This window comes from Neolamprologus multifasciatus, chromosome 3, assembly GCF_963576455.1.
Source record: "Neolamprologus multifasciatus chromosome 3, fNeoMul1.2, whole genome shotgun sequence".
Taxonomy (NCBI): Eukaryota; Metazoa; Chordata; class Actinopteri; order Cichliformes; family Cichlidae; genus Neolamprologus; species Neolamprologus multifasciatus.
Window position 1 is genome coordinate 10,591,918 of NC_140441.1, and position 15,172 is coordinate 10,607,089.

The 15,172-nt window shown below is 42.1% G+C and overlaps 2 protein-coding genes and 1 long non-coding RNA gene across 3 annotated transcripts in view; 1 reads left to right on the plus strand and 2 right to left on the minus strand.

Moving 5' to 3' along the window:
- Positions 1-15,172, minus strand: part of LOC146521540 (T-cell surface glycoprotein CD4-like) — a 108,090-nt gene that overhangs the window by 45,783 nt on the left and 47,135 nt on the right. The window lies entirely within an intron of this gene.
- LOC146521545 (uncharacterized) lies at positions 419-3,211 on the minus strand. The gene is made up of 3 exons (XR_014873413.1): positions 3,139-3,211; positions 2,923-2,997; positions 419-2,702 (listed from the first exon to the last, which is right to left on the minus strand). It is a non-coding gene; the product is annotated as an uncharacterized LOC146521545 (long non-coding RNA).
- On the plus strand, positions 6,092-8,313 carry LOC146521546 (Fc receptor-like protein 4). Its single transcript, XM_085147320.1, has 5 exons — positions 6,092-6,122; positions 6,842-7,102; positions 7,182-7,427; positions 7,514-7,681; positions 8,148-8,313. Exons 1-5 carry the CDS (start codon positions 6,092-6,094, stop codon positions 8,159-8,161), a joined length of 720 nt encoding a protein of 239 aa, XP_085003446.1. The 3' UTR covers positions 8,162-8,313.

Below are 15,172 nucleotides of genomic sequence, written 5' to 3' on the forward strand. Positions count from 1 at the left end.
AAGAAGCATCTATGTCCACTGTGAGCGACCATCTTTGAACAGAGGCGGTGGTTTACAACACCAACTCTCTGCCATCTATAATCCAGTTTTGAGTTCCCTTCCCAGACGCCTTAACGCCCACACATCCTGGGACATCTGACCTCAGGAATTCGCATGATAGGGTGGGGCCAGGTTTCACAATGAACTCACCCGAAACTCTGGCTGATTGGGACCCACACCCAGTTTCACACCTTGACTCAGGCGATTAGAGGATCATCAGGGGGTCCTTTTGTCCCTCTGTGGGGGGACACTCCCACTAGGTTTATATCTGGGACTCTCCACCATTTGACCTTAGAACTGAAGAAGCTTCTCGGATGAGAGGTGAAACGTCTTCAAGCAACTTAAAGAAGTCCAGACGCTTTTCTTTGCAAGCTCCTTTGACTTAGCCTCTACAGGGACATTGCTGCCATCTACTGACACTAAATTGCACCAACAAGCTCTCCAACACCGAAAAGTAATCTTAAAGCATCTGGTACTTTCAGACCACATAGTACAAACTTACTTTTTATAAATAAATTATTTAGAAAAATAAATAAAATACTTGCATTACAGTAATCCAGCCGAGTGCTAACAAAGGCAGGGATAACTGTCTCAAAATGCTGCCGTGAAAGAATTGGCTTTATTTTAGCCAGCTGCCTGAGCTGAAAGAAGCTTGAGTTTACCACTGGTTTAATCTGACTGTGAAGTTACTGATCACAGTCCATTTGACCCCCAGGTTTGTGACAGTTGGCTTATTATACTGGGCCAAGGAATCTAAATACACATTGGGGTTTTTTTTGTCACTGAATTTTAAAAAGTTAAAAGACATCCAAACCTTAATGTCATCAAGACACTGAAGTAAAGGCTGTGTGTTTTTTCTTTAGAGGGACATAAATCTGACAGTCACCAGCACAGAAGTGAAATGCAATGCGGTGTTTTCTCAGTATAGAACCAAGAGGGAGCAGATACAAAGAAAAGAGGAGGGGGCCGAGAACTGAGCCCTGTGGGACACCACACAAGAGACGAGCGGAGGACGACACATGGTCATAGAGACTAACACAAAAAGTTTGCCTGGCAAAGTAGGACCTGAACCAATGCGGTGGTAGAAAAGTCAGTGTAAGCATCAACTACATTACCCAGCAGCCTCTGTGCGGTCATGGGATTCATGGGACCCCTGAGTGAGGTACCCTGACTTGTTCCTGGGCTGATGAGAAAGGAGAAGAGAGGAAGAAAACCAAATAGCCCACCCCGTGGTTGTTGTGAATGGTGTGTGAGTTAACATTCCATGTTTAAGATGCTCTAGCCTATTACTTGTGTGCATTGGTTTTAGCTACCTTTGGCATATGTGCTAGTTAATGATAGCTATGGCGGCTCAGTTATTTGATAGTTTCTGGCCTTGTACCAGCTTTTTTTGTTCCCTTTACCAATTCACATAACTTTGTGTGCTGTAATATTATTGTATTACGTAGTGGTTAACTAGAGGGCTGACTGCTTACTAACGGCCTCAATATAAATATTTGTCCTTTGTATTGGAGTGCCATCTTGTGGCTCAATTTAGGTAGTGCTTTAATAAATGTAAACGCTGTCAAACTGATGCTCAGCTGTAGCATAGTTGTTGTAGAGAAATTCATGGCCAGCTCTCTTACCCTTTAATCTGTATTCATGTTCTAATGCTTTTCCTGTTCTCGATCGCAGAAACCACCCCACATCACCCCTCTACATCCTCCCACACTATGCCATATCTCCTTGTACCACCAATCTGAGTGCAAATAAATTCCACCTGTTACAATCTACTCCCTGGATGTCAGCTTCTCCTTCTGACCGAGGATAACTATTACAGCACAACCCAGCATTAAACTGACCTGCTCCCTTCTGTACACCAGTGCCCCTAATGCCCACCCAGTGCTCAAAACAAGTGAGTGAAATGGCATGATCCACTGTATCAAACACATCTGTCAAATCGAAAAACACAAGAACAACACAGTCCTCAGAGTCAGTAGCTAAAAATATGTCATTAAAAACTTTTAAAAGGGCTGATTCAGTGCTATGAAATTGTTTAAACAGACTGGAACGTCTAAAACATTTAGTTTTTCCAGGAATGTCAATAATTGGCTTTGAACCATCTTTTCAAGAATTTTGGAAAGAAAAGGTAGTTTGGAGTTAGGCCTGCAATTTGCAAGAATTGTAAGATCAAGAGCAGGTTTTTTAACTATGGGTTTGATTACAGCATGTTTAAAATCTGTAGGAACTACACCTGACATGAAACTGTGGTTTACCAGCTCACGAACTGTCATGGTCCTGGGTGTTTTCCAGTGTTTTATGTTTAAGTTCTATTTCCTGATCATTGGTTATTCATGGGTTTCATGGGATAGACCGGCGACCTGTCCAGGGTGTACCCCGTCTCTTGCCCTAAGACAGCTGGGATAGGCTCCAGCACCCCCCCTCGACCCTGAAAATGATAAGCAGAAGTGAATGGATGGATGGATGAAGGCAACAGGCAGAGTGTTACAAGCATCGCCCTAAAGAATGTAGCCTCATGGGCAGTGTAGTCGTGCTGCAGGGAGAATGGACTGACATACCCTGTAGCTGCCCACTTGGAATTACCACTCGTGACGCAGAGAGCTTCAGCTGATGCATCTTTATTCTCTCCTCTTTAAACCACCGACAATATGGCACCGTGAAAACTATAAAGATGCACAAACAAATACCATTAAACATTTAAGTAAAAAGTGCAGAAATGTTCACATTTTACTATAGAAAATTATTTTGATTAACTCAAATAGTGACATTGACATAAATCAATAGTTTTTAAACTATTTATGTTACAGCATTTAATAAAATGAATTAACGACAACCTTTCTGTCTCTTAAATACATAAACAATCATTTGCATCATTAAACCAACCTCTTTCTGCTTCCAAGGGTGCTAATCATGCTGAACCAGCTAGCCAACCTCCTCCATGCACATCTCTTAGCCAGTCTTTCCACACCACAAACAAATGACGTGAATATACAATAAAAAACGAATTCAACCACATTGAGTAAACTTTCAGAGTTATAGCATGTGAATAAAATACATAGTTTGCACGAGTATTTTCAAAAAATAAACGTTTTTACTCACTCTGAAGCAACGTGTTTGTGTCGTTTCACTGAGAACAGAACAGGAAGTCTGACACAATAAAAGAGGAAGTGCACAAAGTAAAGTGGCTTGCCGGCATTTACATACCCGTTATGTGTCTGTGAGCGAGGGAGGGAGAAAAAGGAGAGCCAAAAAGTACGAGTTGTCATCGAGCAGAAACGGGAGCTGGAAGCATGTAAATATAATAATAACCACTGCAGCCAAGAAGAGAGCCTGACGAGCCCAGTTGTAAGTAAGCTATTAAGACTCGACTGTACACCGTGTTCGTGTTTTCCTCTGAAACAATAAGTTTCCTTGGAGCAGCCTTTCAACGCCTCTCTCTGTCTCTCGCTAGCAAAGTTGACCCAGACAACAAAGTAAAGCTAGTTTTCAGCTACGAGCCCGACACAGAACCCACAGTATTAACCAGAGGTCCCTTTACTACGGTTCGGAGCCGCGGACCTTCAGTAACAGTAATAAATCACAGCAATAGTACATTCACTTAGTTGTAAAAAGCATGATAATATATTAAGTAATCCAAAATATTCAGAATACGTTACTCTCATTGAGTAACGTAACGGAATACGTTACAGAATACATTTTGGGGCATTTAATCTGTAATCTGTATTGGAATACATTTTAAGAGTAACCTTCCCAACACTGACTCTCCTTCAATAAAAGCTCACTCACATGTCAGCCTGTGCCTGCATTTTGGGTCTTTATCTCACCTCCACACTCTTCATTATCAGTTATCAGTTCATTGTTCTCTTGTAGGGTCTGTGACTGTAGTGTAGACATTGTCTTCATTAATCTGAGGAAAGGGTAGTGTCTCTAAATTATCTGAATGTATTTTGTCAACTTGTAACTAGTTTTTATTGTAATGAAATTTCATGAACTATGTTCTGATACTTTATGTGTTGTGTTTCTCATTTAATGCACTTTATTAAATAAAGTTGTTACAATAACAGAGTTGTGTGTTATCAGCAGCAGTGGGTGTTATAGTTATGGACATAATTTAGAGGAGAGTTCAGTTTTGCCTCTGTACACCACCACAACATATTTGACAATACAATCAAGATGTGACTGACGTGCAAACTTCCAGCTATAATTTAATGGGTTTAGCAGCCGCATGGCATTCATTGGTTATGAATTGGAGCAATTTTTATGAGCAATCCCCTATTTTCAGAGGCTCAAAGGTAATTAGACAAAGTAACATTGTTTTAAATATAAGCACAAGTTTTACTTGGCCTGAAGTCCTAAAGTCCTGAACAAGTCTATCACCCATGCACATCACCAGATGCTGTTTCTATCCTTTGTCAGGCATTTACTGTGTTGATTTGCTCTTTGTGACTTTCTCTGTCTTCAGTTTTGTATCTACTAACTGAAAAGTGGCTCTTTTGGGCTGAGATCAACTGACTGACTTGGTCGTTGAAGAATATCCCATTTCTTTGCCTTGGGAAAGGTTTGGTTTACTTTTGCAGGATGCTTTTCTTTTTTTCCAGAGTATATTCCTGTACACTTCAGTCCTCCTATGTATGTGCTGTGCTGCCAGCATTCAGTTCACAGCATACGGCACTGTCAGATCACACAGTGCAAAACAGGGTTTTCTATTTAAAAATATATGTATTTGAAATTATAATTATCTCAAACAATAAGATGTGTTTTAATGCAATTATTGTTAATCTTTTTTTATGTAGTGTTAGAGCATTGCAGTAATGAGGCCATAGAAGATTGGAGCCTGTGTCCTGAGTGTTTTCTGGTGTAATGGGGTAAACTGTCCTGCTGGGGGAGTGCTCTTAATGCCATTAACTGTATTTGTCGGTTCTTCTAATGTTGTGGCATGTATCCACCTGTTGTTTACACAAACATTGGTTATTTTTCCTTATAATGTCACATTAAATGATATACATCTTTAACTTTTAATGTTAACCTTTTAAATATTCTGGTACTTTTTGTGCCCCCGGTTCACACTGATGAGCCACCGTGTGGTATCTGTTACTCTCACATTTATATTCATATCAGTCTGAAACCACAGCCTGTTGCTAATATAGCTTCACCTGCAACTCACAACAGCTCATTTCTGTCCCCACAAAAGGCTGAGACACTCAGAGGTAGGCACGCGAACATATATAAAGAAATTAACACTCAAATTAACATGCTATTAAGGCGCACACCAGCATTAGAAGTACAGATATTTCCATGCTTGGTCCCAAGTGAGCATCAGAATGATGCTGAAAGGTGATTTAAGTGAAGGTGAATGTGGCATTGTTGTTGATGCCAGACCGGCTGGTCTGAGTATTTCAGAAACTTACTGGAATTTTCCCACAAAACCATCTCTACGGTTTACAGAGAATTGTCTGAAAAGTGATGATGAGAGAGGTTAAAGGTCAGACTGCTTCAAGCTAATAGTAAGGGAACATAAATAGCCACTCATTACAGCCAAGGTATGCAGAAGAGCACGGTAGGCACAGCACAAAGGACGTAATAACAGCTAAGAACAGGAAACTGAGGTCACAATTCACACAGGCTCGCCAACATCAGAGAAGATTGTAACAACATAGTCTGGTCTAATGCTTCAGCATTTAGATCATGGGGTCAAAACTGGTGTAAAACAACATGAATGCAGACTGCAAACATGATTATGGGCACAGACCAGTTTCTAAAAAGGAGGCTCCGATGTTTTGAGCAACTAAAGATATATATGTGGGAAAAACTGTCACTTAGTTTGTGCAGTGCTTCAAATTCAAAACGAGTCGATGTTTTTCAAAGAGCAAAACATTCTAAACATTAAAGATTCTGCTTTTTTACTATTTTCTGTTAAACAACATTTTTGATTTTCTAGTTTAATCTACTTGTTACTAACATCATTCATATAGGCAAAAAAAGCATATGGGGAGGAGGGCGGGGTTTGCTCTGTGACAAAAAGAGAAAACAGGCCACATCAGTCAAGAGCACAATGGATGACACGTCTCTACTACGTCTGCTCTGTAAGTGAAGAATATCTTTCTTTTAAATGTTGAATTTTTACTGTCTGTTATGTTAATAAGCAATGATGGAGGAGAAGAAAAAAGGCTGAATGGACTGAACAGCAGGTTAAAGGGGACATTTTACCATTTTAACCAGTGAACTTGACAGAGTTTAGTTAGTTATTATATCAGCTTATCTTTAAAGAGGACACACGACTTCATGCTCAGAGTTACAATGTTTCCCATTTCTAATTATAATCAGACTAACTATTGATAAAAAGCATTTTTTTGACTGTGGAGTATTCAGAGAGGACTTGTAAACTATAAAAAAGTTTTTTTTTCTACAGAAGTTGAAAATCATTCTTTAATCCTTTTACATTTACGTGACTGCACAATAATGTGAGTGGACCAGAGATCTATGAATAAAGCTAAACTTTCCTTTTAAAAAAGACTTATTATCATCTCTGCCTAGTTTTTTTCCAGTTCTAGCTTTTGAAAATGAGCTAAATAAACCTCAGTCCTCTATTATTTTAAATACTAACCTAAGTGTCATTTATCTTTAGTTATGGCTTCAATGCTTGACTGGACAACAAACCAAGGTCAGTGATTTCTTTTAAATGTTTCAAATATTTGTTTCTTGGCTTATTCTAGCATGTTTAAGGTGGAAGTCCTAACCACAGAAAAAATAGTTTAATTATTACTTTGCAAAACAATTAAATATTTAATTGTAACCCTCACAGCTCGTCTGACTGTGAGTCCCAGCAGCTCTCAGGTCTTTGACGGAGACTTTGTGTCTCTGAGCTGTGAGGAGGACGACAGATCTGCTGGATGGACTCTGAGGAGAAACACAAACACAGACAGCAGAGCTGAGTGTGAGGAGTGGGGAGAAGCAGCTGGTTCTTCATGTAATATCAGCTACATCGACCCGCTGGACAGTGGAGTTTACTGGTGTGAGTCCAGAGAGGGTCCCATCAGTAACATGGTTAACCTGACAGTCACTGGTAAGCTGAGTGTGTGGAGTTAGTGTTGATGAAGCTGTGTGTAAATGGATGAAATGCTGTAGTTTGTCTCTGTGTTGAGGTGGATCAGTGATCCTGCAGAGTCCTGTCCTCCCTGTGATGGAGGGAGATGATGTCACTCTGCTCTGTAAAACAAAGACCACTCCCTCCAACCTCCCAGCCATTTTCTTCAAAGATGGCGTCTTCACCGGGAAAGAGCCTACAGGTCACATGACCATCCAGCATGTTTCCAGGTCTGATGAAGGCCTCTACAAGTGTGACATCAGCGGTCATGGAGAGTCTCCATCCAGCTGGATCACTGTCACAGGTGACACACTCACCTGTCTGTGTTTCTGCAGGTTTCAACATTCACAATGTGATGACAACTTAATGACTGTGTTTGCTTTATTTTAGAGAGAAACACCACCACACCTCCACCTACATCCACACCTCCTCCTGCCTCTTCTGCTGGTCCCTCTCCACTTGTCCCCGTGTTGCTGACAGCTGGAACAGTCTGTGTTGTGTTAGTAGTGATGTTACTGGTTGTTTTGGTGGAACGACATGTTGACAGGAAACTAAAAGGTGAGACTTTCACTCCTTTTTTTTTGCATGAACGTCTCACATTAGTATGTTTTTCAATTTTAAACAATATCCAATGGATGATGAAGATGAAGCTTGGTTAAAAGCAGCTCTGTGGAGTTTTCTTTATTATAAATATCCCAGGTAGGTGAGGTACATTCTGGACAGGCCACAGAGGCAGACAACCATTCACAGTTAAGCATCAGTCAGCCTAACTCTATTAATGCTTGTTTTTGAAGAGGGACCTGGAGAGTATAAAAGAGAGAGAACATGCTAACTCCACACAAAAGGTGTTTTTGAATATAGGGCCTTCTTACTGTAAGGCAACAGTGCTAACCACCATGTCATATACTGCCCATAAGGTGCTCTTTAAATCAAATCGTAATTTAAGGTATCAAACATATTGTTACGTGTGTGTGTTGTTGGTTTATTTGTTTCTTAATGTGTGTATGCAAATTCACCTGTGCAGGGGCTCGGCTGTGATTGGTGGACCTAAGGAACGGCCTGATGTAACTGGTTCCTGCTGTGGACATGAACTATAAAAGGACGACTGAAGGGCTGCAGTGTGGAGTGTGGCAAACTTCCCGTGCTCTTGCCTCAGGTCCAGACGCAGCCGCCGCAGCCGCCGCAGCTGCCGCAGCCGCAGCCGCCGCAGCTGCCGCAGCCGCAGCCGCCGCAGCCGCCGCAGCCGCAGCCGCCGCAGCCATAGCCATAGCCATAGCCATAGCTACTTAGTTAAAGTCGGGCATGTGTGTGAAGTGCGGAGCAAGTAGGGGTGAGCTGCCGATTATTTTGGGAAGCCTTCTTTTCTCCTGTGTTCTTAGACCAGGGAGGTCAGACTGTGTCATTTCTTTGTTTTCTTTTCCTTGAACAGGTCAGAGGGGAACCGAAGCCTAGGTTGAGTTTTGTTTGTTGTGTTGGCCTTAGCTCACCCTGAAATCATACACTCCCACTACCGTGAGTGCCATTGTTGTGAATAAATTGTTGTTAAAAGTCCGATGCTGTGGCTGTGTCTGTTTGGGAAGTCGCGGGACACCCCGCTCTGGTTACGGTCATTTCGAGTCGGATCGTAACACATATAATTTGTGTCTTTTGTACTATTAAATATAGGCATTCAGACAAAATGAGAACAAAGGTCATAGGCTTTAATGTGCAGATATCAAATGTTCTGATAGTTTTTTTTCTTTTGGCTCAGGAGGAGATGAAGGCCTGCATTAGGAAGTAACTGCAAAGCATTCTGGTTGTTCTTCTGAGTGGCAGTAACCATCACAGAGCTGTTTTCATGGTTACAAACTAAAACGTTGTGCGGCTTAAAACAGTTCACAGTGTTGAGTTCTTCCTCCCACAGTCTAGATATACATGATAGGTGTTAACTAGTGATTTCAAATTAGATATAGGCGTGTAAGATTGCTAAGTTGTCTTTCTTAGCCCTGTGATGTACTGGAAACCTGTCGGATGTGCAGCCCGCCTTTCATACTATCCCAGCAGGGAGAAGCCCTCCTGCTTCCTGATCAGTGGTTAAGCGAATGTAAAGATCATTTTAGTGATACATATTTTAAAAGCTTAGTCAAAGCCTACAATCATACTTTTCCTTGTAGCACATGTAGCAAGACTAAAAGTGACCGCTGGTATGGTGTGTGGAAACATAAAGGTGTTTGTGGGTGGGAGTTTACTTGTATTGTGTTTAAACACACACACACAGATCCGTAATGTCCCTCTGATGATCTGATGATCAAGATTAAACTACAGCCTGGTGCTGCCATCTACTGACACTCAATGGCAACAACAAGCCCTCCAACACTGAAAGATCATGAAAGCATCTGGTACTTTTAGATCATATAGTTAGTACAAACTAACTTTTAATAAAATACTTATATCCCTATTGTTAAAATGTGGTTTACATAATTATTATCACTGACCATAAATGTCATTTTCTGCACACTTTTTAATTGTGATGCTTTACATAACGATGTAACAATGTAACAATGTAACAATGTAACGACCTCATCTGTGTCCCCCACACAAGGTGGAGACACTGATGGTTAGATAAATGTACATACATTTCTGACTCTAAGAGAATGAATAATTTATTTAATATTTCACTGCTAATTACTGGCCAATCACATCAGGTGGTCATATATAAGTAGCAGCTGCTGTCTGAGCATGTTGCGGTCATCGGTCACCTGACTTCTCTAGCTGTTACATAAGCCTCCCCTCCGTCCATAAGGTTGTAGCTGCAGAAGCCTCCTATTGCTGCTTGTCTGAGCTACAAAAAGTGTTGCTGCTTTTTCTTCTTCTTCGATGGAGGAAGCATCTCTACTACGTCTAATCTGTAAGCAGTAAATCTCTTTGTTTTAAATGTTGAACGTTTACAGTTTGCTAATAAGTGATGTAGACACGAACAAGATGTCAGGCTCCCAGCTGCTTTCTATAAAGATGGCTCCCTCGTCAGGAAGCAGCCTACAGGTCACATGACCATCCAGCATGTTTCCAGGTCTGATGAAGGCCTCTACAAGTGTGACATCAGCGGTCATGGAGAGTCTCCATCCAGCTGGATCACTGTCACAGGTGACACACTCACCTGTCTGTGTTTCTGCAGGTTTCAACATTCACAATGTGACTTTTAGCTGATGTTCTTTATTTAAGGGAGACCTACACCTACACCGCCACCTTCATCCACTTATACATTGACCTCTCCTGCTGCTTCATCCCCTCTACTCCCTGTGTTGCTGACTACTGGAGCCGTCTGTGTTGTAATTCTAGTGGTGTTGCTGTTTCTTTTGATGTATCATGAGCATATTCACAGAGGGCTTGAAGGTGAGACTCAGACTTTCTTTGTCTTGCAGGGTTTTTTCACAGTAAATTCATATTAATGTGCAAAGGTCATTTTCCCCTGTGCGATGTGCATGTAAGGCCTCAAGAAAAAAATGTCTGAAACTTAATTTACCCCAGGAACTTATCAGCTTTTCCATTATGTGTCATGTAAATAGTGAAGAAAAAAGGAGGAGCATAAACAATCTGTATGATTTTTTGTGTCTTGATCAGTGTAACATAAGCAGCATCTGAACTGGCTGCACTTTCTGTGTGTTTCCTTGTGCAGGGTGTGATTCAGCTGCAGTCAACTCAGCAGTGCAGAGAGAAGACGTCTATTATGCAGAAATCTTAATTTAAGAGAAGCATAAGTAATCAAAGACAAGAGGTACAGGTGCTCTTCTTTCTCTCTCGTGGCTCACAACAAGTCCAGGTGTTGCTAACATTTCAGTTTAGGCCAAAAGGAAAATGTTAGAAAACAATTAATTTCTCATAAGCGAAGCTTGCAGATGTAACGGGGAATTTTTGTAGAGGTCCACAATTTGTAATAAAAGGTAATAAAGTGTGTGTTGGTTCGTGTCAGCAGTTTGCTCATAGTAGCAGTGTTTATCAGAATAAAAGAATGAGCATTAATTATCACTTTCAGTTAAAAATCTTTTGATGGCTTTAGCTTTGTCTAGACTACACATAATTATTCCTATATACGTGCAATAAGATAAGAAGCTGAGACCAGAATCTTAGATTTATGGTCATGTTGCGCAGTTAAAGCAGTTTTAGTCACCGGACAATGTTTGTTTGCTGTCACACCGGAAGGGTTGCAAACTCAGTGAATGAAAGTGGATGAAAGTTTAAGACTTCAGGCCAACATTCTCATCCTCGTATAAACTCCCTTGATTTTCACTCCTAAATTTGGGATTTTCCTGGTTTTATTCTAAAAGTAGGGCTCTGCGTCACAAAAGGATAACATATCACTATTCCTGTCCTGCCAAAAGAAAAGCAAAAGAATATAAACAAAAGACTTCGAGAAGATGTAAATGTCACTTTTTGAAACTGGTGCCCAAAAGGTGTGAAAGCATCTGCAGTATCAAAATGACATTTACTCAGAGTAAAACCACCGCAGCAGCCTCCACTTGTTTTGTTTTGGTTTGTTTTGTCCAGTGTGGGTAGAGTTCTCTGTACTCTGCAGAATGTTTGTTGTAATGACAAAAATCTGAGCTAGAATGCGAAGGACCAGATCATTTTGTTCCCACATGGACACATTTAACCAGCTTCTTCAGTGAATCGTAATGAGTACTCCAAATGTTTCCAGGCTTTGTAAATTTACAGGCTTTGTAAACCCTGTCTGGTGGAATTAAGGTGCAGCGGGATCACAGATTGTTGTTCTGAGCCATTTTCATTTGCCGCAGCTCCAGCTCACAAGCTGCCGGCTGCACATGCAACACACCACAATACCCCACAACCCCTGCTTCCTCGTGTTTTTAAACCCGATGGGATTGACTGTGGATGCCATGCAGGTGCGTCCGACCACAACCAGTGTTGCTCAAGTTACTTGAAAAAAGTAATCAGTAACTAATTACCGATTACTTCCCCCAAAAAGTAATCCCGTTACTTTACTGATTACTTAATTCAAAAGTAATTAATTACTTAGTTACTTAGTTACTTTTTAAAAACATGATTTACAACCTGAATAGGTAATAAAGCGATAGATCTTTCCGCCCAATTCTACTTTTTCTACATAATCCATCATACAAAATGTAATCAAATGGAAAAGTCTCTTTTTAAAACTTGTTTTATTAGTTTTAATCTTTTAACTTTATGCATCAAGCAAAAATTTAATTATATGCATCATTCTCTGACTGGAAGAAATTAGTTTAATATTTAAACCTATTTTCTGCACATTCCAGCACATAAAATATATATTTTTTTGTGTGTTTACACTCAGTCTTTCAAATAGATGCAAGTAAAACACAGCAGAAAATAAATAAAGTCAAAGACTAGTGGTCCTTTTGCTCTGTTTTCACCTGTAAAGCAGGAGTGGGGTAGGCGGAGGTTTACCCTGGTGCAGGTGTGCAGCGGTCAGTGGAAGAATCCAAGAGTTTCTCTGTGAGTTTCTCATTACGTCGTAGCTACTCGGTGCTTGCTTGGAAGTTTAGGGGTTTTTTCGCTGTAAAAAGAAGTTTTCTTCCCACGCACAACGGACACTAATGTTTTTGTCACTTTTTATGGAATCAAACTCAAAGTAAGGTCAGTACTTCCACGCTTTAAACGCTGCACGCTCATACTCTCTCCCGCACTCGATATGTTATCCATTGTTGATCTGCACACAGCTGTTGTCACTGTCATGAGACATTCTCGCAAAAAAATCACGGTTTTAGTAACGCGTTACTGCCCATCTCTGCTCACCACACACCCCCATCGCCTGATTGAGGTCGGGGACCCATCTGGCCGAACCTATTCCCCCCCAAACTGGCTTCCAACCCGGCAACAGGCAGCCCTTCACACAGTGGCCCTTCTTCCTCTGGCCCACACGTGCCTCGTCCGGTTGGAGTGGCTCCTCCACCACTTCTGGCAGGAGCAGCCCTTCACCCGACTGTTCCCCCTCTTCCGGCAGGCGAGGACCCCCCGCGTGCTTCGTCCACCACCTCTGGCTGGCAAGGTGTCCCACATGGCTCCTCCATCATTTCCCCACTACTAGGTTCCACCAGTAGGGTTGGCGGCAGCGGTCACGTACACCTGGAGCAGCGTCGCCAGCTCCGCAATTCACCACAGCTGGCACTCAGCCCGGACCTGCAGCTCTTACTGACGACAGCATGCCTCCACCGCCTGCTCCCGCTGGGTGGCCGCCATTTCGGCCAGCATCTGGGCCAGGTCCTCCCTTCCCTGACTCCGGTAAGACCTGCCGTGCCGCCTCCTGAGTTTCGGCACCAGTGTGGCGGAAAGCAGCAGCAGCATAGGTAAGGCAGATCCGAGGGCCGACCATGCAGAAAGCAGTGGCAGTGTGGAAACAGTTTAGGAGGCCGAAGGTTGAAGATGGCTGAATGGGCCACTTGGACCCTCCAGCAGAGACAGACAATGGCTGTCGCGGCTCTCAAGAACCCCCAGCAGGAACAGAGCTGGCATGGTTCTCCAGCAATGAAATGGAACCAGCAGGCACAGAAACATCTGGCAGTGGTAATGCTGGCTGGAGCTGTGCAGGGCATTGGCTCTGCCCAGGCCGTGACAGCAAGGTGCAGTCCTCAGCTGGCTAAATGAGTTCACGGAAGCTTCCAGCAGAGGACGGAGACGGCTGGGTCAATGCGCTCGAGCTCTCAGCAGAGACTAATTGCTGAGATGGCAAGGCAGAGTTTCCAGGTAATGCAGGTTGTGTTGGCTTCTTAGTCTCCAGGAGTCCAGAGTCAGCTGAAGGCTGAAACTCAGCCTCTCGGGAGGCCCTGGGAATGACAGTCTCCAATAAGGCCAGTTTTTGAGAAGCAGCTGAAGTCTTAATAGGATTTGCTCTCTGCTTTGAATAAGCAATCGAAAAACAGTCCTTTAAATTAACAGGCTTTGAATAAACAGTCCCAGTTATATTTACTCCCGGGTCAGAAGATGCAGCACCAAAAGAGTCTTTCACATCCATAGGGCCGGAGGATGTGGCCTCTGAGGAAACAGTTTTTGAATGTACAATTTGAGAACTTACAGACACAGAGATGCTAGACCTAGAGTTTACAGATACTGAAGAGCTATGTTCAGGGTTGACAAACTCGAGAGCTAGATCAGCTGCTATACAAACAGTCCTTGAGTTTGTTTCTGCTGAGCAATGTTTATGCTTAAATCTTCAGAGCAGGGGTCTGTGTATAGATAGCTCCACGCACAGGAAGGCAGGGAGAAGAGCGGCGCTAAACAGGTGAAGCAACTCAACCACCTGAATAGGTGACTCAGACCCCAGACTCTGCTTCCTCTACAGATGTCAGCAACTTCCCACTAACACCCACGTTTTTGCATCAGCCACTGCCCAAGCCACACGCCAATGATGCAGCCGGGAACCTGTCAGCTGCCCCTGGAGGCCCATAGCTAGTAGCAACAGCCACAACAAGAGAGGTATAGAGCATGGTCCAGTCTGTCCTCAGCCTATCAAAAGTCCCGCCAGAGATGGAACTCAAGGATCTTTTGAATTCGGGCCAGATAACACACACCAATTAAATTAAACTACATTAAACTGCAGGAATGTCTTAAAGACACAAAGACCTGGATGACCTCTAACTTTCATATGAAACTGAGATTAATGTACTTGGTCCTAAAAATATGGTATTTAAAAAGATGCTCACTTGGTCTCCAGTAAAACTGTGAGGACTCTTGAGGTTGTTTGTCCTTCAATGCAGATATTAATAATTAACCAATTTGTAGGATTGCTTGTATTAATTCTAGGCTGGACTATTGTCAGAAAATAACATGACAATTATGATAAAGTGAATCTCCACTTTCAATAGATTAAACAGATTAAATAGATCAGCCCCCAGTGATGAATTATCTTTAGAGCATGTTGGTGAAATGTTCATCTGAACAAAATTCAAAAATGAGTCAGTGGGCTCAAAGATGATTGGTTGGTTTCTTGCTTCTGGTTTATTTCCGTGTTAATTTTTCTCTCTTTTTTCTCTTCAATGGCCAACAGACTTTAGCTCAGGATGTCACTCAAATAAAAAG